Source organism: Tachysurus vachellii, chromosome 21 (genome assembly GCF_030014155.1).
Source record: "Tachysurus vachellii isolate PV-2020 chromosome 21, HZAU_Pvac_v1, whole genome shotgun sequence".
NCBI classification, from domain to species: Eukaryota; Metazoa; Chordata; class Actinopteri; order Siluriformes; family Bagridae; genus Tachysurus; species Tachysurus vachellii.
In genome coordinates this window covers 10,978,815-11,006,190 of record NC_083480.1, presented here as the reverse complement: position 1 = coordinate 11,006,190, position 27,376 = coordinate 10,978,815, and the positions used below count along the sequence as shown (strand labels likewise).

At 36.5% G+C, this 27,376-nt stretch overlaps 2 protein-coding genes across 4 annotated transcripts; one reads left to right on the top strand and one right to left on the bottom strand.

Annotated features, from left to right (window-relative positions):
• Nucleotides 1-5,313: 5,313 nt before the first annotated feature.
• Nucleotides 5,314-15,132, top strand: sgce (sarcoglycan, epsilon). Of its 3 annotated transcripts, XM_060896853.1 has the most exons (13): nt 5,314-5,487; nt 5,941-6,006; nt 8,674-8,796; nt 8,949-9,106; nt 9,329-9,401; nt 9,887-10,085; nt 10,706-10,868; nt 11,615-11,829; nt 12,330-12,356; nt 12,869-13,057; nt 13,656-13,699; nt 14,643-14,680; nt 14,766-15,132. In XM_060896853.1, exons 1-13 carry the CDS (start codon nt 5,451-5,453, stop codon nt 14,814-14,816), a joined length of 1,383 nt encoding a protein of 460 aa, XP_060752836.1. In that variant the 5' UTR covers nt 5,314-5,450; the 3' UTR covers nt 14,817-15,132. The 3 variants fall into 3 exon arrangements, with proteins under 3 accessions (XP_060752836.1, XP_060752837.1, XP_060752838.1); XM_060896854.1 differs by lacking the exon at nt 5,941-6,006 and having other exon boundaries at nt 5,315-5,487; XM_060896855.1 differs by lacking the exon at nt 14,643-14,680 and having other exon boundaries at nt 5,315-5,487.
• Nucleotides 15,133-16,579: 1,447 nt separating this feature from the next.
• Nucleotides 16,580-27,376, bottom strand: casd1 (CAS1 domain containing 1). Its single transcript, XM_060897476.1, has 18 exons — nt 27,207-27,376; nt 25,074-25,170; nt 24,873-24,993; nt 24,514-24,558; nt 24,374-24,436; nt 24,244-24,288; nt 24,000-24,123; nt 23,693-23,907; nt 22,569-22,991; nt 21,670-21,759; nt 21,472-21,591; nt 21,222-21,378; nt 21,051-21,130; nt 20,847-20,948; nt 18,601-18,741; nt 18,448-18,525; nt 18,270-18,362; nt 16,580-17,793 (listed from the first exon to the last, which is right to left on the bottom strand). Exons 1-18 carry the CDS (start codon nt 27,337-27,339, stop codon nt 17,536-17,538), a joined length of 2,385 nt encoding a protein of 794 aa, XP_060753459.1. The 5' UTR covers nt 27,340-27,376; the 3' UTR covers nt 16,580-17,535.

Genomic DNA, 27,376 nt, shown 5'->3' with positions numbered 1-27,376 from the left:
TACAAGGCAGGTCTACACTACAAACGTTATAAACCTCCCTTCAAATACATGGACGTGACACCAAACTGCGACACTTTGACAGAGGCACAAATGCTCCTATAGGCTCCAGACATCTGCCTACAACATCCACCCTTTCTATCAACAAACACTGGGCTCGTTTGCATATACACAAATGAGCCATATGCAAGAACAAAACACACCTATTCAACAACAAAACGAGTTGAAAAGCAGAAGTAACTCCTGCTGAACTCCTCTGCAGTTGCTGTTATCATGTTCAAAACAAAAGGGTGACTTACATCCTCTCCATCTCTCCTGCTTTATCTGTCCACACAAATGGAGCTCCTTCTTCGACTAGTAATCGAAAATGGATGCTCTGCTATATCCTATTACTACACAGTAAACATGCTTTTATCACTATTATTTGAAAACGACTAAATTCCGTTACCGACATCGATACCTTCAGCATACCGTTGAACGCCTTGACATCCGAGCCGGGCTCTTACACACACACACACACACACATACACACACACCGCTAGGCAACGCCATTGCAGAATACGTGCTGTTGCGGACATTCTTACGGATTATTGAGGGGGGGCGTAAATAAAAACAGCGCTTGTTATCTCTACATTAAGGTCCACATCGCTTTCTAACACGAACTAAAGAATCTGTACGGCTTTCCAAACAAGATGGCACCAATATCTTTGGTGTCTTTTTGATCGTATTGACGTAACGAGTGTCCATGTGACAGGTGCACATCCTTATTTACAACAGAATGGTTCGCTCCAATAATCGGCTTGCGGTGGAGGGAGGTGGGGGGCCACCAAACCGCAGTGTGGCAAAACAACCATAACTACAGCTACAGTATGGCACAATGATGGAAACTGAAGACATTATATTTTTATCACATCATTAAATGTGTCGTTTTCTAATATCCTGCTTTAACCTTTTTCATACTGACATGCAGAAAGCCGTATTTATGTCTGATGTGTCAGGTTAGCAAACAATATATAGACCAAGAAAAGTTTTAATATAGAACCTTTGAGTGTTCTTTAATTCATCATTTATGCCTTCAAGAATATCCAAAGAATCATTAAAGGCTTTATCTAGACAGTCATGTTAGAAACAAATATGAATTGAGGTACTTATAATAATAATAATAATAATAATAATAATAATAATAATAATAATAATAATAATAAGAAGAAGAAGAAGAAGAAGAAGAAGATTAAAATGTAGTGCAGAATTGCCACCTTACAGTTTCAGGGTCTGTGGTTAGATCCTGAGCTAAGCTGCTTTGCATGTTCTTGCCTCCACATAGATATTTTCCAATTTTACATCAAAAACATTAAACACATGTAGGTGAATTTCCCTCAGTATATTGCTTCTAGGTTTGCGTGTACATAGCACCTGTGAGTCCCTTTTAATGTGCATTGAAAGCTGACACCTATTTTTCGCCACCTGACCATTATAAAGAAAAAGAAGAAGAAGAAGTACAGTAGAAGAAGAAGAAGAAAGAAAGAAAGAAAGACAGAAAGAAAGAAAGAAAGAAAGAAAGAAAGAAAGAAAGAAAGAAAGAAAGAAAGAAAGAAACGCAATTTCACCCCTTACACTGCATATGTAGACTTTAAAGCTAATAAAAGAGAATATCCATATTTTATCATGCAATCTTTCAGTCTATATGCTAGCAGCAATATAAACTAGCAATTCTCTTACAAGGGGCCAAAAGTACTAAGTGGTCAGATCGCTTATGCCTGTAAGGTTTATAGGTGAAAAATCTGAAAACAGTGAACAACTTGAACTGAAAAGCTGCCTGAAGCCTGTGAGGCTGACTACCATGTGATAGAATAGTAGTGAATAATGAATAAGAGCTGTAACAGAAAGGTTGTGATAGACATCTGAAAAATTAGGAAACAAGAAGAACACTTGCAAAATCCCTTAAGAGACTCAACCAAGAACATTTAAACTGTTCTGATTTGTTCAGGTTTGCTTGAAACTGTTAAAGATGTGCCTTTATTATTAGGCTAATATTATCTGTAAGAAACATGTCTGTAAAAGCAAAATCCCCTTACCATGGCATACAGACCCAAGAGGTGAACCATAAATGTACAGTATTGCATATTTCTGTCCTACTCCCACCAAGGATGTTGCTTAGCAACCTAAAAATAATTTTGTGTGTGTTTCTCTGTGTACATATTTACATTTACAGCATTCAGCAGACACCCTTATCCAGAGCGACATACATTTTACAGTATCTCATTTTTATACAACTGAGCAATTGAGAGTTAAGGGCCTTGCTCAGGGGCCCAGCAGTGGCAGAAACCGAACTCACAACCTTCTGATTGGTTGTCCAACACCTTAACCACTAGGCTACCATATCTGTCAGTTATCCTGGTTCTTCTGTATAGTAGGCAGTTTTACTTTCCAAACATTTTATTCAGTAACTACTCTGAAAAATGAGTGAGTTTGTATTTATAACATGGACACATGTACTGTAAGGCTGAACCCACTGACAGGTCCTATACAGTAGCAGTTTAAGTGCAGGTAAAGTTAGGAAACCAGAAAAAAGTGCAGACACACTAATTGCAAGATTTAAGCAACCCCAATGAATGAGTCAGACAATGAAAAAAATCTAAATAGTTTAATGACTTATTTGTGTGTTATGACATGGAAAAAGCCCTAATTAACAGACTCATAATAATGAGTAATAATAGACTCATGGATAAAATACCATATCTGATTAGTCAATCAGCAGAAATTAGTGTTAAAAGTGAATCTGACTTAAAAATATAAAAAAAGACAATATAAAAAATATGGAATGGGGCTGTAAAAACTAACTTTAAAGAGAAAGAATTAAATAGCTTGTAAGCCCAAGGCCTTTTTAAATATCTGTAGTATGAAATATGATACGAGCTTGTATAACTTTAAATGCATGTATTTTCCAGTCATGCAGCATGGCAGGCAAAGAAAACATTGCATAGCCATCTGTCTACTCAGCCTCACTGCAGGAGGTGGAATATATTTGCAAAGACTTTATCTCATTGTCCACTTTAAAGCTTGTGGTTTGCAGTGTTATGGACATTAGAGGAGATTTATTAGTGCATGGAGTGGAACATTTTCTTAGTATGACTATTATTATTATTATTATTATTATTATTATTATTATTATTACTATTATTATTATTATTATTATTATTATTATTATTATTATTGTATTGTACTATTGTATTGTAAGTGGTAAGAATAATGTTATACTTACTATTATAATATTATTACTATTATACAATACTATGGTTTCATCCATAATTGTATACTATATTAAACAGTACACCTGAAGCACCATACCACTATGTTGCAGGAACCAGTATATTTAATTAACATTTGTTTTTTTTTACAAAGATATAACTAAATCTATGATCTGCAACTATTGCTATTTTTACTATATTACTGCATTATTTTAATATGCATGTAACACAGAATAAGAAAAAAAAAAAGAAAGCTAATAGCTTCTCTTCCAACTGTAGATGATTGCATTACTGTATTTCCACTATATAAGGAGGGGAAATAAGTATTCTTATAATAAATAAATAAATAAATAAATAAATAAATCAAGTTCTAGATATAAATGCTGCAAAAAAAAAGTTTTAATGCAAATTGAACCTGTACCTAAGAATGTTACCATTAAATGGGAAGATTTCAGGCAAGTAGCAATATTGATTAAAATGTTACAGAACTTCAAATGGAAGTCAAATGGAAAATGCTACAGAGCCAGAGCAAAGCTACATACATGACAGTGCAATTGGTTTGATAATATGCATGTGTAAATTACCCATCCCCAGAGAGGTGTGCCATGCAATATAAGAAAGAAGCCAGTGGTCAACCAGAAACAGTTGAAAGACAAGCCGAGGGCAACAGGAACAACCTGGTATACAGAAACTATAAGTAATCATCTACAAAGTCAAACTTTATTCCCACACATTACTGTTTTGTTCACAAAAATAGATAATTGTATGTCAAAAAGCATTAGGACAAATCAGAGGTATTTTTGAAAGATTGTAAGCTCTTGCAGTAAACCAGCTCATGTATGGAAAAAGTTCATGTATGGACAGTACATGGCAGTAAACCAGCTCATGTATGGAAAAAGTTCATGTATGGACAGTACATGGCAGTAAACCAGCTCATGTATGGAAAAAGTTCATGTATGGACAGTACATGGCAGTAAATCTGCTAATGTATGGAAAAAGAAGGGTTGTGCATATGATCCTCAAAACACCATGGGGATGTTTCTCTGAAAATGGTTGTGTGGTAATGCATGTCACTCAAGGAAACATGTGCAGAGTGATGTGTGGAGGATATATTAGAAAAGAATTTAATGTCATCTGGGAATAAAATGGACAAATATCTCGAATGTAAAGTCAAAATAACTCAAGAAGGTCTTGCATGGCCAACCGTAACTAGAACTTGAATCACATTGAAGATTTATAAAGGATTTGGAAATCATCAGATTGACTCTCATAATTTTAGAGAATTGAAGATCGTTTGCCTAGAGAAATGGACCAAAACTGAAAAAAAACAAAAAACAAATTGCTTCTTATATTGAACATCTCCAAACTGTAACAATAACAATATACAAATTTTGGTTATTTGGTCATCTATTTATAGGGTCATATATAGGGCTGGTGTCTTTGTTAAGGCTTAAGAATATACTTTTCTGTTTATGAGTACTTACAAAAATATATTGAATGTAATTTTAAAGTGGATATACTATATATACTGAAAGTACAGTATAGTAAATGTTGTCTGAATAATTTCACTACATTGTATAAATAAATATATTCAAGCAGGATGTTACAGGAAAGGTTTTAGTTATTTTTGGCCAAGCAAAACATTTATTGATTTTCTAACAAACTGTTGAATAGTAGTAAAACCTAAGTCAATATAAGTATTATATTATATTATATTATATTATATTATATTATATTATATTATATTATATTATATTATATTATATTATATCTACCTCCATTTAGTTTTAGTTTTATCCTTAATTCCATTCCTTTTATGCTTGAATACCGGGCAGACGTAAAAAGCATTTCACTGCATGTCGTATTCTGTATGTATGTGTATGTGATAAATAAAATTTTATTTGATTATATATTACATTATATTATATACTATATTACATCCCTGTTTATATACACACACATAGCTCGGCTCTTGGGCGTAGTCCCGCTCTTATAAGCTTCAGTCTGTGTGTTTTCCAGCAGCTGCGCCAGATGTTAGTGTTTCCCAGATGTTTGTGTGCTCCCACAATGCGCGAGGCGCTCAGTGATCTGAGAGGGAGTGGGGAATTTCAGCTAACTGAGGGATGCTGATGGCTGCTCGGTCCCTGCTATCATCCCATTAAACCTCACACCTGTAACGCAAACCAGCAGCGCGACCACTACACCATGGGCTCTCTGAAACTCTTCGTGTGGCTTTTTGTAGGTATGTAGTGATTTAAATGCCCCTCGTTAGCATAACGCGCACTGTTTTTTTCCAGAGTGAAGGCTAGCGTGCTAACAGGAGCTAGCTAACTGCCTAACGGAAATGCGCGAGAGCAAAGAGGGCATTTTATTACCGCCACGAGCTCACTAAGTTAGCTAGATAGTGTGGTTAGATTTGAGTAAGTTTATTTACATTCACGTAGACAGATGTTAATACAACATCTGCTCCTGTTGTGTATGGATTTGTTCAGCTACGTGTTATTGCAGAACGGAATGTGTGTGTGTGTGAGTATGTGTGTGTGTCTATGTGTGAGTGTGGGAGTGTGTGTATGTGTGTGTGGGAGTGTGTGAGTGTGTGTGTGTGTGTGGGAGTGTGTGTGGGAGTGTGTGTGTGTGTGTGGGGGGGGTTCCTTGTTTTAACCGTTCATTCTCATTTTGTCAAAAAACATCATAGCTTGTGAAGGACATAGTCAAATCCAGGCTTTAATCGACTCTACACAGAAGGTGTCTCATACAGGCGGTGAGTGAGAGAGCTGTGTGTGTGTGTGTGTTGTGCAATAACCACAGCTGTAATGATGTGCAACTCTGTTTTGACGTTATAACCAGGGTTGCCAGGTCTACATGCAAAATCAGTTCAAAACTATTAACAAAAGGTGCATTACAAACTATATACGTTGATTTAACTTCAACATCAAGACATTGAGACTATTACCACAATTAATATAATGCCCTTATTTAAGAATGTCATTATTTCTATAGGAATAATTGCACAGGGGCTTGTATGGAGGATGTGTCAAATAATCTAAACTTAATAACAGACTGTGTTATTGAACAAGTAACTTGTTTTTTTGGATGATCGACAACATTAAACATATCTGTAATCAGATAGATTTATGTGTTGTTCTTTATTAATAAAAAAATGAATGATTGGTACTTTGCTATGGTATAAGAGAAAATAAACACTATAATATGCTGTTTTTGAAAAGTAATCATCTTTAGAGTAGCAACAGTAACACCGTCAGGCTGCATCACACCACTGCATCATTACATATTATTTTCAAAACAGTACATCCTGTTGGCTTTTATCCCTTACTTAATATAAATATCTATATTACAATTTTCAAAGTTGTGCAAAAAGTCCCAACCCACACATGAATAATAACAAGTAAGTAACAGAAGTTCAAATGTAGCCCAGACCTGGCAACACCATTGTAACACTCTGCTTTTAGTTTTCCTTTTATACAATTAAACCTGTCACTCACTGAATAGTATCATTCTAGCTTTTGTTTTAAACCATGACTTCACCAATACTAGCAATTTCTGCATATGTATTCCTTTTGGATTTTAACATTTAAGAATTCTCTTGCGAATGTTGACATTAGCATTGAAATTGTACTCTACCTGAAGATTTCCAGGCGTAGGTTCACATTGTGGATGGCAAATTCATTCAGGGCTCGTAGCAGCAGTATAATAACGGCAGACAGACGCAGCTTTGTTGCTGACTTTCACTTCCTGATAAGAGTACTTTGAACAGATAGAGTAAAGTGTACATGCACAGCGTATTCCAATAAGCCATCTCCTGTTAAAAAAAAGTGAAGTGCATGAGTTCCTCCTGACCGGAAAGGAAAAGCTGGTGTGAAGCTGACTTGGCAGTTCACTAGGACATGCTTGACTCTGACCATAACACACTGTGTATCTTCTCCTCAGGCATGTAATGGATGTGAGGTCTGGTCAAGGTTGAGCCGTGAGATTATAAACTGGAGTTAGACATTTCTACTGCTGGACCTTTTTTTTTTTTTTTTTTACAGTCTTTGTGTATGTGTGTGTTTGTGTCTCCCACATTAGCCTGTAGCAAAGTGTTTTCCATTAACCAGCAATAGTTGATCCATTAGAATATGGAGGTGTTCGTCACCTTCACATGGCCTTGTATGCTTGCACAATTATTTGTTCATCTGATTGCGAAGAGTTTAGTGTTAATTCTCTATAATTATGCTATAAAATTTGAGTGACAGTTAAAAAAAAATAAATAAAATAAATTAATTAATTAAAAGCTGTCTGGCCAATAAACGTCAGCAGTAGGACCCATGTGATATATATACAGTATATAAAAAAAACAATCAGTAATATTTGGCAGTATAATTATTTCGTCAAAACATAAACCAATCCTAATTGTTTTTGTAAAACTGATTTGATCAGTTCTCAGTTTGACTGTGTATTAAAAGCTCATACAGTATTACAGAGTAACTGTAGCTCGCATAAAGTTTCATAGAAAATGTTTATCAAATCAAATTAAGTCAATAAACCTAGTTTCATCCCAATCAAATTCACAGACGTTCCGCCTCTTTCTGGAGCTGTACTGAAATATAACTCCCTAGACAAATTTTACACACACCTAATATATTTTGTTAGCCACTGCAGAGTTTGTGTCATTCTTATTAAAGAGTCCTGCACATGTATGAAGTAAAACTGTCTTGTGTATATAGCCTTTTAAAACAGAACTGACTGCCTGATGTGAGTGTATGTGATTTCTAGACCCTAAAATGTTTAAAGAATACAGAGTGGGTATCGGTTTCAGTGTTTGCTCTTCATTAATAATACCCTTGTGCTGATTTAACTCTGAGTGTGGTTTCTCTTTCACCTAACTCTTTCTTTGACATTTACTGAAACATTTGCACTGCAAGATCTTTAACTTTTTGAGCTTCATATAAAAGACTGTCCACAAGACTCCTATGTCTGGTGTATGAGTGTCCAGGTATTGCAGCTAATTATTGTAATATACATGAGATAAAATAATAAATAGATCATTACTTTCATCTACTTACATAATGTACTTAGATGCTTGTAGGGAGTACAGCATTATAGGACCATTATCAAAGTGTTTTGTTAAATATTTGCCATTTATTTTTTTCCTAAGATGTTACATAAGATAACTCATGTAGTGTGTCTGAAGTAGGGTGAACGGGGAGTCATTGCCGTGCACACATGTTGACATACTGTAAGTGTATTGCATACAGATTAAGTGGGCTCAAGTAGAATTAAATCAAGTATAGCCCACTTTGTTAAGTACACTGGAAATTTTGTGTGGCAAGGTTCACAATACCTGCAACCAACCCAATTTATGAAACATAATGTCTGTTTTTGATCCAATTATTTTGTCTTCCTTCTGTTCTTTTGCTGTGGGCTTCAGTGGTCACCATTGTCTCACGCTCACATGCAGACCGGAACGTCTACCCTTCAGCTGGGGTGCTGTTTGTCCATGTGCTGGAGAGAGAATACTTTAAAGGAGAATTTCCTCCTTATCCTAAGCTAGGTTTTGTATACTTTGTATTTTTTCACTTTCATCTGGTTTGATTTATAGACCTTAAACTTAGAGAAAGATAGAAAATGCAAGCCTTAAAAAGAAACTGATAGCCTTAGAGTTCACCGTTTTTTTTTTTCCCGGTTTTCTATATTGATACACAGGGGACACCAGCAATGACCCAATCACCTTTAATACCAACTTGAAGGGTTTTCCAGACAGACCCGGGTGGCTGCGCTACATCCAGCGAACTCCACACAGTGATGGAGTCCTTTACGGCTCCCCCACAGCGGAGCATGCGGGCAAACCAACCATCATCGAGGTGACAATATGGTGACACAGGGATACAATAGACCTTATTCTACAGGATAGAAAAATAGTTATTTAATTAGAAAATATCCATGTCATTGTGTTTATTTTAGTCATGCTATAATTATAGGTTGTAGGTTAATTATAAAAATGAATGTGTGTCACTTTGTGTCTACTGCATTTCACCTTGTTCATAAGCTGTTCTTAGTCAGACCTTCCCCCTTTTGTGTTACAGATTACGGCTTATAACCGACGCACTTTCGAAACAGCAAGGCACAATTTGGTCATTAACATCATGGGTACAGAAGGTGGGATACAACAAAAACATTATTAGTTAATACTGTGATCTATTTGCATAACATTCAATTCTAAATTTATTAAAGGTGTTGCATTTACACATTTTATTGTTTATCTTTTATATAATAATGCATTGTTATAAACCCCCTTTTTTTGCAGTAGACATATATGTCCTTCCAACATTTAAATGTTTGTCTTTAAGATAATCGCTTTCCTTCTATCTTAATTTTAGTATACCATCAAATGCCTAAATTAAAAAAAAAATTCTGGGATGAACAGAAAATCCTGTAATGTCTTGCAGTTGATTACTCTTATGTTCAGCAAGCTTATAGTGACTTTATACCGAGCTGTTTATGGTCATCTGTGACCTGATCTCATCAGCCATCTGCCCACTTTCCTCCTTAACACCCTCGTATATCACCACCCCTCTACCAGCTGACACTAAAATCACCACAACCCTCCACTATCCAGTGAACTACATCTCTCTCTCTGCCAGAATTCCCTTTGCCGTATCAGGCCGAGTTTTACATTAAAAACATGAATGTTGAGGAGATGTTAGCCAGTGAGGTGCTGGGAGATTTCCTGGGTGCTGTGAAGAATGTCTGGCAGCCTGAGAGACTCAATGCCATTAACATCACTTCGGCTCTGGACAGGGGCGGACGTGTGCCTTTGCCCATCAACAACCTGAAAGAGGGGTGAGCTTCCTTTACATAGCTGCAGGATATAAAGTTTTATTTAAAACCTCATCCGTGGACCAGAAATTATAGGACGGAAGAAAGAAATAGTGCACCAATAATATAGTGAAAATCACTGGCAATATACAGTAGCATATTTGTTGTATTCATAGTAATAACAGAACATCCATAGTATATCTAAAACATGACATTTAAATTCTGCAAAAGACTTAAAGTGAAAATTTACATACTGAATAGGGTGAAAGGCATCACGGGCAATATAATATAAGTTAAATTGTTTTATAGAACATTAGAGAACAAATTAAGGAAGGAAGGGGGTCATATTCACATCTGCTTTTTACAGACAAAGCAATAACTCTAAATAATGGCAGAGAGGTGGTGGTGTTTTCCATGTCTTATCACACCGACTGCCTTAATGCAGAACCACAGATTGAGAAAAAATACCTTTTTTTATTGATAGTTTTTCATTCAGCTTGCAGTTCCATATAAGTGAACCATCAGTACAAGGTTATCAAAGGATAAATGTCTACATTAAATTTGATAGTCTACAATACCTACATACAATTGCATAATGCATAAAACGACCATTTACATTAGAATTTTTCTTTCATCGTGTGCAGTGTGTATGTGATGGTGGGAGCGGACGTTCCATTCTCCTCATGCCTGCGTGAGGTAGAGAGTCCTCAGAACCAGCTGCGCTGCAGTCAGGAGATGGAGCCAATCATCAGCTGTGACAAGAAGTTCAGAGCTCAGTTCCACATCGACTGGTGCAAAATCTCACTGGTGATGCATTTACTTGTTAATTCCTCCTTTTGTCAGGGTAACAGACACCATAAACTACATGATTGCGAGCTGCTGCCGGTCACCCTGGCAAGCAACTATTAATTCACAGTCAGAAATTGTGCACATTTTCCAACTCAGAAAGAAGTTGTGAAGTCTATAGAATTACTTTAGAACCCACAACTGGAATCAAGTAGGCTTGGGGACGGACGCACACGCACAGCCCAAGAAAGATGTACCAGAAATTATAGCCAAGCTTTGACCACAAACATAGTTGACTCATGACCAAGCAGTGAGTGAAGGTAGAGCTCTGCTTAAATACTTAGGCAAACATGGGGCTGATTACCTCTGATTATAATTAAACCTTGTTCTCTGGCTCCCTGTGGTAACAAGGAGCTGGGCTGTCAGTGTCTCCAGTTACTCTCTGCTTCCCTCTAGTGTCATCACAAGGCTGAAGCAGCCGTCACTTTACAGTAGCAGTCCATAAGTATTTATGTAATATTTAATAGGTGCAGTATAGAAGAATTGGTACCTTAATCGATGAACTAAAACTTTAATGACTAATTTTAATATTTTTTCTTTTATTTTTTTGTAATGTTTATTATCAGGAAAGGTATATTGCACAATTTACTTTGTGTCTAGATTTTTGTCCATTTTTAGGTTATCCAATGTTAAGGTCAGCCTCAGATTTTCAGTCGCATTTGCTAACTTTCTATAATGCTGTCTTCTGCTCCTCTTGTGTTCCTCAGGTGGATATTACTAAAGTCATTCCTGTACACAATAGCCGTCCAGAACCAGGCACTGGGGTGCTGCCAGACATTGGTGAATACAATCCACCCTCTGAGTCACTGAAAAGTAGAGACTATTTTGCTGACTTCCTGGTCACATTGGCTGTGCCCTCTGCTGTTGCTCTGGTCCTCTTCGTCATCCTGGGTTATTCAATGTGCTGTCGCAGAGAAGGAGTGTAAGTGCACTGTACTAACCTCTTAGTCTCAGGACACACACACACACACACACACACACACCTATCCCGGTTTATAATACCACGAACAGTGAATGTGCTGCATTTACAATGCATATATTAAAGTGGATTAGGAAAAGTGGGTATTTAAATTTAGTTTACAATGTTTTTAGGCTTATTAGGACAAAAAAAAGCAGCTTTTCCATCATTTCCAAACATTCTCAATAATCATTCTCATCCAAAGTCTAGTTTTATGGTATGTTACTTTAATTTATACAAGCACAAAGCTTCCATCTACCATATCATTATCTCCATGGATACATCATCTGTCACTCCATATCACTTCAGTCAATGATCTGTGTGCCCTCCAACATCTCCTAATCACCAGAGGTTCTGCGGCCTGAAGAGACCCTCACCAGTTCCTGCTTCCCATTCACTTTTGTGTAGTTGTCTTTAAACTATTAATATTAGTATTTAATTCAGACATTTTGTTTTGTTTCTAGGCGAAAAAGAAACATGCAAACACCAGAGTAAGTGTTTCTTCTCCTGTGTCTTTCTTTTGTCTTGTTTTGTTTTTCTCTCTCTCTTACTGTCTCTGTTATCCTTCTTTAGCCAGGTGATCCCCTTGTTTTATTTTTATTTTCCCTCCCAACATTTTATGCTTTTGTGTCCTCCTTCACGACATCACCATTCATCATTCATAAAGACGCTTGGTTGGCTGCTTAGAGTCAGGTTCAAATCTAGTGTCCTGCCATTAAATACAAATCACAATATTAGCTGGGCTTAAAAGAGATGAAATCTGCTGACATGGTAGAAAGCAGGATGTGATGAATATATAAAACTTTCAACAGATTACGTGACCTGGTTTGACACAACATACTCATTCCTCAGAGTGTACAGAGTGTGTTTTGTAGGTTGTTTGATATAACAGTTCAACATTTCCTTTTTTCCTTCTGCTTATAATAAAGTACAGAGTATGTTGTATATATTGTGTATGCATGTACAAATTGCTTAGATATGTTTTGCTTCTTAATCTTCACAGCATCCAGATGGTGCACCACAGCTCCATTCAGAAATCAACAAAGGAGCTGCGCAGCATGTCGAAGAACAGGGAGATCTCTTGGCCTCTCTCCACGCTGCCTGTGTTCAACCCTGTGAGCGGAGAGGTGGTGCCACCGATCCACCCAGAAAATTATGAGACTACCAGCATGCCGCTCATGCAAACCCAGACGTGAGTGTCATACACGGATTTCTCTCTCTGCTCTCAGACCATTCTGCTTTAAGGCATTAAGAGTGCATTGCTTTTTTTTCTTTTGAAAGTCACATTGTCTGCACATTTCAGAGTCTAAAATGAAATGTGTGCACTTCAAAGATATGGCACAAGACATGAAACTGTAATTTCAGACTTAAAAGGGTCAGTTTAACAATGCAACACCCTTCTGTTACTGGCTGAATCATAAATAATTATACCATTGCTGCTGAATTCTCGGTACTGACTGGTGGGAACCTGTATACAGTATTTATGTAAAACAGCAGCTCTCACAGTAGTTCTGGTTGTAAGATTTATTTATATATATTTTTTGGAATAACAACTTACACATTTCTTTTAAAAATAAATCTGGAGTTTTCTTGTCCCTCTTCCCACTTTTGGAAGGAGTCTTCAGTGTGTAAGCTTTGTTACAGTCAAAGTTGTAACGTCACTTATATAGCATTTTAACACCGGACATTGTCACACCGGTTAAGAGAAATCATTAGAGAAGGCTGTGCAGTTAATGTTCAGTATCATTAAATGAATACGGCAGCTTTAACGAAGCAGTTTCTGTTCACAGAAATCTTCAAAATCAAATGCAGATCCCACAACAGCAGCCTTCGGGTAAGTGTACGGTACATCAGCTTCAGCAGATTGTAGCTATATACACAAGCAACACTGACACATGCAAAGAAAATGATTAGACAATAAATATTATACACAATCATTTGAAATGTTTTTCTCTCCTGAGGATTTTTCACCAAATATGAAGTGTGGACGTGTCATTAAATCTAAAACCAGTGCTCAGCAGAAAACATTGTACTACTGTGTAAAACTACTGTGTTTTGAAAAAGATATTGACATAAATAGTGCCAACAATTCTAGATGTGATTGTAGGTGTAATACTATACGATAAACTTTACATTACTTTATTAATATATGTTTCATTGAGTCTCTTATAAATTCCTTATGAATGTCATTAAGGTCACAAGGTGTACCGTGTTTTAAATTGAATTCTATGATTGCTACAAAATCTTAAATCACATAGGGTTCATTTCAGTTGGTTTTGACCCTCAGGCCATATTAATAGTGCATATTTTTGTGTTTATCCTGATGAGAACGCATAGAACCTCAAGCATTCTCTCAGGAAAAGTGCTGCCGTGGTTAAGGGTCCACTTATTCCCTGTGTACAAAGAGTCACTGCAAAACAATTCAATGTTCTTCTGTCTGATGGGAGTGGTCTCTTCCGGAATGACTCTGCCCCCACTCATAGGGAACAAGGCCTCAGATAATGGTTTAAAAATGTTAAAATGCTAGAAATAGTATGTTATGGCTTTCACAGTCTCCAGATTTCAACACAATTGAACAGTGATGAGAGATTTAGTAGTGGCGTGTTAGACAGCACTATGCACCAATTTTTCCCCCCGCTGAACTTTGTAGAATTGCTGCTAAGGTGCATTGAAGCTGGCCTAACACCTCTTCCCCCCTGTGTGTACACTAATAAACTGCACTTGGTCTGAGTATCTCCTTGTCTAACAGTCTGTTCATTCATTTACTGCTATCAAAGGAGATAATTACAGTTTGTCAACATTTCGAAGGCTGGAGGCAAGTACTAATAATTCGTGTTGCAGTGGTGCTAATTTCCTGTGTTACCAACGTTCTACTATTAAATGGTGTATTTTCCTTGCAGGTAAATGGTATTCCTGAAGAGAGGAAAGTGGCTGAAGCGCTGAATTTGTGAGATCTCTCATCACTCATAGCTTTGAGTGTCTGTGTATTTTGTGTTTCCAAACCGTGCCAAATCTGCATGTGCAATGTGATCCAGTGCAGCATCCATAAGATGTCGTCCACGCGGCAGCTGGAGCTAACGATGGCTACATTCACACCACCATATCTGAACTATTTAAGTATCTGAAGGTATTTTGAGGTAATTGTCTTCTTAAAGGGATGTTTAAAAGCTTGGACACACTTTCATCGGAATGAAAGGTTTTTTTTTCCATCTCTTACTATACTAAAGCTGTTTTGATAAATAAATTAATAAACTTACCATAAATCTCTTCAATGAGCATGTGTGATAATTTAGAATTTGATGGTACCAATGGATATGCTGGGGGTAAAAAACAAACAAACAAAAACAGTCCAGCAAGGTGTTTTATCACTGACAATGATTAAACAACAAAACTGCATTTCTAAAAGAAAATACATCCTTTACACATTTCAAGACAAAACAGTTATATTTACATCAGCATGGTATGAATCCTGTTTTTTTTTTTTTTTTGTTTTTTTTTTTTTTTACAAAAGTCCAAACTAAACTATACAAAACAAGTCTTATAAAATCAAATCCACACATTTACAATTGGATAAATAGCTAAAATGTCCAGTGAATCCATCAAATTATTTACTTCAGGAAATAAAAGAGCTTGTTTACTTTTTATCTTGTCTTCCTATAATGGAAGAAAAGGCTAAAATAGTGCAGATTTTTTAGATCTGCAAAATGCCATATGAAATAAAGCTATGGTACAAAATTAAATTACAAACATCTGCTCACCTAATTCACCTGGTGGCCCTTAAATGGAGGATGATGAAGACTGCATTGGCACAATGTGCAACATCTATCTACAGAACTAAAGGATATTATACAACTTTGTTGTACACTTGTTTTTTTTGTCATAATTTAACAGAATAAACTGATTTACTTTTTCATGAGCAGGATCATTTTAAGCAGCTATTGTTATAAAGAAGAAAAAAAAACAGCAACTCTATCTTGTAGCATAAAGGTTTGTATGTATACAAGTGATTTGTCTAAATTTACTCCAATGTTTTCTCACTTTCAATACAGGATTAAAGTTCTGATTAAAGTTGATAAAAGATAAAACACAACCTCCTAATAGCATCAATATACAGTAAAACACAGAGGATAGTATGTTAAGCTTTTTGTACTTACTGAAATGTAAAAGCTGGACAGATACATACAGCACAAAATGATTTGATATTGTTCGTAACAATTCATAACTTCACTAAAGCTTAGCTTAGATTGGTCTGTAGGATTTTCCCTCTCACTTATTTATATATTTATTTTGTTTGGTTTGCCATTAATATTTATATCACAGGATTATAACCAGAAAGCAGCTTACTCCACTTGGTTAGAGACATATAAAAATGTAATAATAAATAACAGGGTAATAAACTCACACAAATCCAGATGTACGTTACTGTACAGCGTCCTGGGAAAAATCTTTCAGTAGTTCATGCATTGACCCCTTTTGCTCATAAAAGTGTAACATGTCTGTTCACCTGGTATAAAAAAATTCATTTAAAGACCTTTTTAATATCACTATGAGGCACTGTTAATGCCTTTTCAAACACTTATTACACGGTTACATTTACACAAAAAGGTAAATATAAAACGTTTTGAAAAAAATATTTTAAATAACAGAATTATTAGTGCAGAGGGTCACTGTAGCAAGGGGAGAGAAAACAGACAAACATTATTGGACAGAAAGGTACCAGTCGAAGGTTCAAATGTCTGAAAGCGTTATTACGCCTGAACGTACTTCAGATAATGAACTCATTTATTTACACATAAAAGTACATCAAAGACACCAAGATTCTAGGATGTAACCACAATATACTTCAGTAATAATAGTAAATGTAATTTTATGTAAGGGTAGTACACAAAAGTATCCAGATAAATAGATCTGGTCTTCTAAAGACCATTGATAGCTTTTATATATTCAGATTTATTAAATTAGCAAATATAAATAAATAATCCAGAATTTTTAATACCTCTAAAGCCTTAATTGGATGAATTAATACTAATGAATGTTTTTTTTGTTGCACTCATTAATAAGCTATGGATACGCTGGTTGAGATTTAGGAGAATTAAGATCTGCTGAAAGGATTCATTAAAAATATAGAAACATTAACAATAGTGGTTGTTGACACGGTACTTCACTGAATAGTGACAATAGAGTCTGTTGGCCCGTGTACTGCATGAAATGTGAATCACAAAACTATTCATCTTTTATCAACTGGGGCATTCCAAACATTCCAAAAAAAAAACAAAAATAAACCCCAAAACCTAAAAACAACAGACAGGACATTAAGGCGACATGACTGTACAACATAAACTTAATTTAAATCATTAAATACTTTACAAAACTTGGGCGGAATAGACGTCCCTGTGACGCGTCAGATTAACTCGTTTAAAACGTCAGTCAGTGAGCAAACGTTCTGCAGGAGTCAATAAGCACCGCATACATTCTGAAAAAATGTGTGTTCACTGTCTTCATAAAGTCAGAACTGCATCCTGGGCTTTACTGTCCTAATGAGACATGATTCCCAGCTTGTATTCAGTGAGCAGCACTGTGCCAGCAAAGGGTCTGTTCCTAAAATGCAATTTGAATCAGGACGTGTTCCAGTGATTTAACTCACTCAGAGTACACTAAGCTCCTTCAGTCTCAGGCCCAGCTGCTGTTAGACAGCATGAGAACAAGTCCCATGAAGAGTCCAGTCACCAGCAGTCTCTTAAGCAAAGTGCCACTGTCTTTAGGTATTGCTACCTGGGCCAGGTCATTGGTGATCTGCGAGATCTCATGAGCGACACACACAAAGATGAAGGTGCTGATGATGATGTTAAGGGAGGGGATTCCGGGAATAAGGACTAAGATGCCTTTGGTGTCAGCTGCCAGCCAGATGTGGTACTGACAGATGAAGAGCTGCAGCAGAATAAAAACAGACAAATGCATGAATCTCACTCCACTGTAACTTTATATCATGTACTTATCTTCACCCACACAGAAAATGTACAATGTTTGTGGCAAATAGACAGCTAGTAATTGGCAAGTATGTGTCTGTTAATTCTTGATATCTGGATTCCTTTTCAGTGGATAGAGCATATTAGAGTTTTCAGTCAGCCTACAAACATAACAGAATGTGACCATGACAAACGGCATGACTCCACATTCCATTATTTCACTCCAAGTCATTTTTGTGCTGCTACACAATATACAAAAGTATTCGGTATTTGAAAAAGTTGATGCTTCTGATGGTTAACCAGTATATTATACAGATTTGTGCACAGCCATAGTCCTGATTTGGTTTATTTTCTTTCCACATTTGTTTTACAAAAAATACCTTTTTGGACTGCATGCATTTGGTTTGGAAATGTTTGCTCATGACACAGGAGCCTTACCTCTAATGAGATTTTGCCAAACCATGCAAAAAAGGAGCTATACAAAGAACGGGCGTAACCAGGAATGTTCCTGATGAGAACAAACGCAAGAATCTGTAGTTTGAGAAAAAGCACAGTGAACAGCTGGCAGAAGCAGAATATCACCTTCACACAACAAGCACCATTTAAAAGAATTTACCTGCACCACAGATATGTAGGGATGCATCTCATTGCATTTAGTCTTATCTTTACAGCTACTCGCCCATATGGAGTATGTCTAAAGGAGGACAAATACGTTAGATAAAGTCATATCCATATAGGCACTGAAAGCGGAACCTAGTAGCTTACTTACTATGAAGGAAACCACTGATACAAAAAGCAAGCAGTTGGAAATCTTGGTGGAGAAGAGTGGCTCGCCTTTCCCCTCTGATAGAATCTGATATTTCTGCAATACCAGGTAAATAAAGGCGAACAGCATGCCATTGATTACAGCCTGTAACAGAAGTGAAGAAACACACTCAGATGGTTGCATGATAACAGCATAAATGCTAAAACATAATGGATGTACTGGCATGTAAAAGCAGCCTGGATTTTATGAACACATCTCTCTGTAAACATGTTCATAACACCAGACATTGCTGCTTACTTTGCATTGATCACCTAACCTCTTGGATTTTAATTAATAATAATCATTAATAAATAAAACCGTCCTTTGTCGATAATGGTCTTTTTCCATAGAGTGTAATGCACTTCCTGCACTTAGCACTTCTTCAGATAATTAATTGTTCCATATTACTGCAATCAACTGCTTGGACATTTTCAGTCACTCTGAATAAACTCTCAATGGAATTAAAACTGGTGTCTTTGTTTTGACTTTTATAAAAAAAAATTAAATAAATAAATAAATAAATAAATAAATAAATGAACAAAGAGAGCCAAAAGAATGGAAAGTGGAACTGTCTAGTAATACTAGTGCATCACACGGATGTCATCTTGATGTTGTTATTGTCTCATAGAGGAGTGTATATTTGTATTTGCTAGTGTTAATTTCGTCACCTATTTTTAATTTAGTCTTAGTCTTGTGCCAAATGTCCTTGTTAGTTTTAGTCATATTTAGTCATTCACATATCTTTTTTGTTAGTCTTAGTTTTAGTCGACTAAAAGTCTCGTCATTTTAGTCTAGTTTTAGTCAAAAAATTGTAGCTTGACCACATCTGGAATCTATTGTAAGAATAAATACAACGAGGCCTCATTAAATGCAATAATATCAGGAACACAAGTGTTATAGTGGAAATAAATAACTTAATGAAAAGCCTAGGATCAAAACTGTATATATATATATATATATATATATATATATATATATATATATATATATATATATATATATATATATATATATATATACACAAATTACCGACTTAATGCAAGTTATACATGGTATTGCACACACCATTATTGATGATATTTGGAGCAATATTACATGTAATTGTTAAACTTAATTCCCTTACATATACATTTGCTTTTAAGCCTAATTATTAATTTTGATTATGATGTGAATGTGACAGGGGCTTGGGAAGAGGTTTCAGGTTGGGGGTGCTGAGTTTTTTCTGTCACCACTTTTGAATAAGAAACAATATCAAGGCTATAAAACTTGTCAAAACTCCGCGAATCACAAAAGTATCAGTGAGAAGTTGAGAACACTCGTTTAAACAGTGCATACACTCGAACTTGACTGCACATCACATGTTTTACTTTATTGATACTGCTTTTAATCGTAATGCAAAGACCGGTCATCGGGACAGAAGCTGTCATGTACAATAAAAGAGGCTGCGCAGCGACAGGAAATATAATTTAACACAAAAAGCCTGCCTAGACCAGGGGTGGACTTGCGCTCAGGATTTTTATTTGTTTTAATTGTTTTTTTTTTTTGAGCGGCGTGTGGACGAATTCTTTCTACACACACACTATTTTATTTCTTGATAACAGACCGCTGCGAACTATAACACACCGTTGCCATGAAAAACAGAGTGTTGCCATGGACACACAGGATTCTGACCGTAGAGACGGAGCGCACTATTTTCTTTAGCGGAAACAATACAATTGTTTTTAAATCAATAAACTCCTTTTTAAATCATCATTTTGAGTCAAATTATCGATTTATTTGGTAGGTAGCAATATAATAAGCGGGATCCGCTTCGCGGACCTGTAACTTGAGCAACAGTGCGAAGCCGCGAACTCGTTCTGAATATTTTAAAAGCGTAAGGCGTAACAGACGAAAATGAAGAGAAATTTTATCTTAGTTTTTATTTTATACAAAACATTTTCGTCTCGTCTTTTTTCGTCAACAATAATGCATGTTAATTTAGTCTTAGCGTTTTTGGACAGCGGTGCAGTCTTGTCATCGTCTCGTCTTAATCATGAAAAAAAAAGGTTGTTGACGAACATATTTCGTCTCGTCTGACGAAATTAACACTAGTATTTGCCACTAATGCTCTTTGTTGTAGCTTAGTTACAAAATGCATTTTTTGGTCTTCATTGTCTCAAGGGTATGCAAACATTGCATTGCATAGTATAACATAAAGGGGTATTACTTACAAATCTATCTAGCTTCCACCTGAACCACCACTCATGGACACTTCCTTGTAGTTCAAAGAGCTTGGAAAGAGGCCACACTGAGAAAATGCTCTCAAAAAAACCCTGTTTAAAGAAAAGGAGAAATTTCACTTGATGCAAATAAGTGAGGCAGTTTAAGCACGACTCTCTCAAGAATGATGTTTGTATATACAAATTTTTATATACCTGGGAGTATGCAAAGAAGCAAATGAAAAGAAGCAACCCCAACAGCTTCAGTAAAAGGATCAGGTGCCAGAAACTGCTGCCTAAAATACACAAAAATAATACACTGCCTGCACTGTGTGTAGAACTCACAGAAAATGATCAAACTGGTGTTTTATAAATAGCCCTTTTTACCATTGGCTTTTATCTGAAGAATCTGTGGACACATGGCCATTGTGGCATAAATGATCACAAACCAAAAGGTAACCAGTGGCACAAAGTAGTAGAACTGGTATGATCTGTCCATCACAAGGCAGAGAACCATCACCAGGAAATTGAGTCTAAAGAGAACCTGGAACACACAAACCTCTTAGTGTGTACTTAGCATTTATGGGGCATAGTGTGTGTGAACAGTTGTGTATAGACAAACTCTCAAATTAAATACCTGGCACACTCTGTAGAGTCCAAAGTCACCCTTTAACCAGAAGAATGAGAAGTGGCCATATCCAGTCTGGAAGAGATAAGCTGCCACCAGGACACGGACATGCATGTACACAGGTATGAACTGTACAGAACAGATAAGATAAATGAGGTGGGGATCATATTGTATAGCAGACAAACACAGGTTCAAGTCCGAACTTACAGCACTGGCACCAGATATATGATAGACGAGTATAACCAGCTGCATCCAGCCCTTCCATTCATCAGTCTGTTCTCTGTTCAGCAGCTTGGTCTGGAAAATGAAAGAGTTGCTACATTACGTGACAGATTTTATTTTTCTATTTTATACAAAAAGTAGAGTTTCGGTAATGAGGAATAAAAATGACAGAAATTAAGTACAAGTACTAGAAGCTTTTCTCCATTTTCCACTGGGGAGAAATCATCCATTTCACAAAATAGACAAACTATTACTAGGATAAAACAGTTAATAAAAAGGAACAAAGAAAAATAAACATCGCAAACACTTTACACAGGTTTAATTCCAGTATTCTTTATATCTGACTGCCTGCTACAGCCTGCAAAAATGGCTGTGCCCCTGGGGTTTATGTTAGGTCCCACAGGATCCCAGTCCTGATTCACACCTTAGTCAATTCCACAATGTTTGCTACCGGTGGGAAAAGGGCAACAGAGTGCTTAATATTTAATGAAGAAAATTGAAGTCTATGTGTACAGCAGTGTGAATGGAACACAGACTTGGAATTGGATCAGGTGTAATTAAAACACCAACCAAACATTAAAACCTCAAACAGTTTATTAATCGGATTTATTCTGTTTTCTGTGTTGGCATAATGTCTGTCATTACTATCACAGTCACTACACTCTAAAATGACTGGCTGCAAAAATCATAAAAAAAGGTCCTGAGCTAGGCTATGACTGTAAACAAAGCTGACAATGTACAGAAAAGGTGTTTGTGTGTTATGTATTATGAAGATTACACGTCTCACATACACATCTTGTGTAAAAGCCAAAAATAGATATGGTGAGCAAAGGAAAAATAAACGCTTCAGTACAGTTGTGTGTAAACTGTAGCATTTCCTGTACCTCTTTAGTATTCTCATTGTAGAAAAACCCCAGCATAAATATATAGATGAGTGGGATGAAGAAGGTTGCGTTCGTGTAGAACTTCTGCTCCTTCATAAAGATGTCTGCACGGTCACACAGGTAGAAGTAAAGCATGATGAGACCCATCTTGCAGATGGATTGTAAGACATTCTTTAGAATGAGTGGAAATGCAGCAGAGGGAGGTTTCTTTTCCTCTCCGCTCTCAACATCAGACACGGGTTTGCTCTTCCAGTGCCCGGTGTAGCCAAGTGCATGCAACACCAGGAAGCAGACAGCAGCTACCAAGAAAAGTCCAGCAGCCAGTTTCTGTAGCACACTCAGTGGAGGAACACTCTGACAACACGAACCATCGATAGGCTTCAGGATCTTGTTGCATATGGAGTTCATCAGAACCATTGCACCCTAAAGAGTGAGCAGAATAACAAGATTAACTCAAAATTATAATGAGCTTAATACTTAAATGCAGAGTAAGGAAACAGATAAGAGAATCCTTGAAAGGGGGACATTGTCTGTTCTGTGTAAACTCTGGAAATGTGTGTGAAATTCCCAAGACAGCAAGTTTCTGAGGTACTCAAACTATCCCTTCTGGTACTTTCATACATGCCACAATCAAAGTCACAGAGATCACACTTTTTAATAAATTCTGGTGTTTGATATGAACAGTAACTATATCTCTTGACTTCTGCAGGAGATTTTTTTTTACATTTTGCTGCTGCCACATGATTGGCTGGTGTTCCTAATAAATTGGACAGTGAGCATATGCTTAGAGAAACACTGTCGATCAGCAGCAATACCACATCTGTGGTTTGCTTGAATACTGCGATAAGTGGTAGGTTTCAGAAGACTAGGGCATACCACAGCAGTGAGCTGTGAGCTTTGTACCAGTAAGAAATATTTTAGACAAGTGAAGCAGATTACATTTAAATAAGCACAGACAATGAGAATAAAACTAATACAAAAAACTGTGAAGTGAAGGTTGTACAGCAGCCTATTGAACCTGATGAATGATGAGTGATGGTCTGCATATGCAATCTACTTGTCCCAGGTGACCAGACTACACATTTGTCCCTCTATATGTGAGACTGAAACACTTAGAGACCTACCACATTCCTTGCGCTCACAGGAAGGTGCAGGCCATCTTCTGATTGTGTGATGGTCTCCATGGCAGCTTGCCGTGAGGCCTGCAGGAACTTCACCCTTGCCTTAGTGTTCAGCTTGCTGCTGCTCAGGGCGCTAAATGCTGCCGCATTATACGAGTTAATTAGCTCGTTGGTGATCATCTTACGATTTTCGCTCAAGACCTTTTCATAGACAGGACCTAAAAGCAAGGCACAGAAGAAAACCAATGATTTGAGAGTCATTTGAAATGTAATTTTCGTCTCTTAGATGTTCTTCACACTTCATACACACCCTGTATGACCCAAAAGACTTCGCTGTGCTCGGTTAATTTTTCCAATGGTGCTGCTATGGATGTGAGGTTTGCTTTGTATTGAACAAGTGACTCGCTGCTGCCACTGTGCAGTTTAATGGACCACTGTAAAAATATGACACGCATGACATCCAGAATAAGTTTAGGTTGCTCATTGAAAAAAAAAAAAAATGCTCATTTGTACATTTATTTATAAACTTTTATATTTGTGTGGCTTTGACTTACAGTAGCAGCACCAACGATGATTACATCTGGCTTGAAAGAGGGCTTCTGTATGAAAGAGTGATTAAAAAAATATAGTCAAGATGCAAATCAGAAGCTAATAATACGAAATCATTTGAGTTTCCTCATTTACCTCAGTCCATGATGTCAGCTGCTCCTTCATGGAATTATTTACTTCTGCATGCCATAAAAAGTCCTATAAAAAATGTTTGTTACTTATCTATTATATTCATTTCATCATAAAATATAAAATGGTCATGTGGAAACACTCACCACATTAACAGAGGATTCTCTATCTGCAAAGGGAATGTTTTCATGCTGACCAGGTCATTTTAAATAGAAAAGGAGAAAAAGAGATTCAGTTCAATCAGGAGTGAACTGAGGTTATAATCAGATCATAAGCAATAAGGCACCTTTGTAAAGAGGAGAATTACAAAATGACTGACTATTATTATTATTATTATTATGTTTTCCTACTATGTTGAGGTATTGCAATTATTAGTTTAGTCTTACCAATATAAAAAAATATAAAAAAAAAAAAACAAGCAAATTGTGACTACAGCCTCTCATTTCAACAGGATCTCTGAATTAGTTTTTAATTATTTCAGTAAACACAGGAGACACAAACTAACCTTGTTCCCCTCTTCCCTTGTCTCAGGGTTGACGATCTGAATGAAAGAATAGAAAAGCTGACGAATTCGAGAATCCCCGATGAATGCTATCCTCTTATTGCTGAGGCAAGCTTTCGCTTCACTAAAAAGAACAGAAGAAAATCAAACTGCTGTTCTGATAATGACCCTGTGTTTTATTACAGAGAAACTGCTGTGACTTACTTAATTTTGTACTTGTGCATCATGCAGCCATATGGCTGCCACACATTGTTTCCTAGGAACCGTCCATTAGATAGAAGCCACTCACACGTGTCCCGGCCTGAAAAATACAGTGCATTATGAGGTTGAATAAACATGCACATGCTCACACACTCGCACAGAGACAGAAACACACATGATGACACATTCAGACACACAAACTGACACATGTGCAGATATAAAAATTCACTATAAAACACATACAAAAAAAAAATAACAGGACTGTTCCTGTAACAAAGAAGCCTCAAGGTTATGCAATGTGGCACGATGCATGCATACTAAAAGCTGTATGTTCGGGGGTCTTTTAAACAGGTATTCCTTCTTTGGCATATCTTTACACACAATATTTTATATGTTAACAAAGTAAACAGACAACATTCCTGGGTTTCAGAAACATGTAGTTGGGACGAGGGATGTCATAACAAATAGTCTCGACAAGGAAAATAAATTTATGTCAGCTAGCCATTATTTAAAAATTTAATGTTAATTACAGCCTATTGATTTAATTAACGTTATGTTTTAATTCTTTTAAAAGGTAATGTATTATCTTATTAAGTGCATTCATAATAATTCTTCAATCTAATTAGAAAACCACCATCATTTATTAATCTAATCAGCCTAATAATGAGTGCATTTAAAATATCCTGTCTTAAAAGGTAGTTTGAACTTCCAGAATTGCAGCATATAATATACCTATTTATAAATATTTGAAAACAAATGAACAGAGAAGTTTGTGGTAGTTTTATAGAAGTAAGATAAACAATGGCTTAATGATTAATTTTTTTCAAGATCATGACTTTTCAAACTAGCGAAACTTCTGTGTTCTTTGATCTCATCCCTTTTCTTTGAATTATGCCCTTGCTTCATATTTACCAAAATGAGCTAATTTCATGATATTTCCTCCAACATCAGTGTCATGTTTATTGCCTCTGATATTGCTAACTATCTGTGATAGTTGAGTCTCTGCCATGACTGCAGCACTGCATTTTCTGTGTGCATTATTTATAAACTAGATTTCTCATTCATATGATATTTACTGGAAAAGATTAAGCAAGATAACTCATTTGTTATCAGTAGCAAACAGTAAAACAAGGAGGTTATCTCTTATGCTTGACAATGACATTAAAATTCATTGTAACTTTGAAGACAATTTGCCTCTGTAACGTAAAGCGTGACACACAAATGCTAACACATATTACACATACATATATTCAATCTAAAAATATTTTATGTGTTACAGGGCAGAGGTTTCCTTTTTGTGGTGCATCACATGTCGGTTTTGACCGCCTTGTTTTGTCTAAGCTTGTGCAACCATACATAAAGCCGTAAAGTTATATCCCTGCTCAAAAATCCACTTTAATCTGACCAACTCACAGCTACCAAAACAGGCAAAAATCCTCAAACTGCTGGACTTAATGGACTGATCAGAAAATGATCAATGTGGTGAAGTACTTAGGATTCAGCAGGAATAAACCCCCAGCTCCTGAAGCATGGCATCTCTGGTCACCTGGCATAAATCACCAATAATGCCACCCTGTACTAACATTATTTAAAACACTGAACTGTGTAGATGTATATTGTACTTCTGCTGTCAAGGTGGTTCACATTGTGCCAAACCTACATGTCATTCCTGGACAAATGTGGAGGAATGTTGCCAAACTTATCAAAGCTAGATGCTGGTTAACGTGCAGCACTATACCGATCAGTGCTCTTTTCATAAAGCTAATTATTATTAAATTATTCTGCCAGCTGCTTAGCTTAGATGCTCGTGCGTGTCATTTCTGTACAACAGCCTGCCAGCTGCGTTACAGATCACTTCATTAACCTTTTATTACTCTGCATATAAATCTCCAACTCTCTCAGCAGCACTTTACAACAATACTAAGAATTATAATACAAAAAAAAAGAACAAAAAAAATTCTTTACCGCTCATATAAATCTAGTCAGAGTGCCGTTTCCCTGCCTTTGCAGTAGTCGTTAGCGGTTATGCTAACACACACGCTAATGCTTCACACACACACACTGTCAGGTTAAAAACATTGCACGGCGGCACAGAGCTCGTTAACACCGCCTTGTTTTCCTTGGTTACAAACTCACCTCCATAATGCCGAGAGACTGCATGGCACAAAGTGAGGATAATGACAGCAACGAGAGACAGTAATTTTGCATTCTTAATCGTAAAATACTGATTTATTTCCCGTTTGCCCAGGCTGTAGGCCAGTATCGCCATCTTTGCTCCTCCATGACAACGAGCAGATGGACGTGCG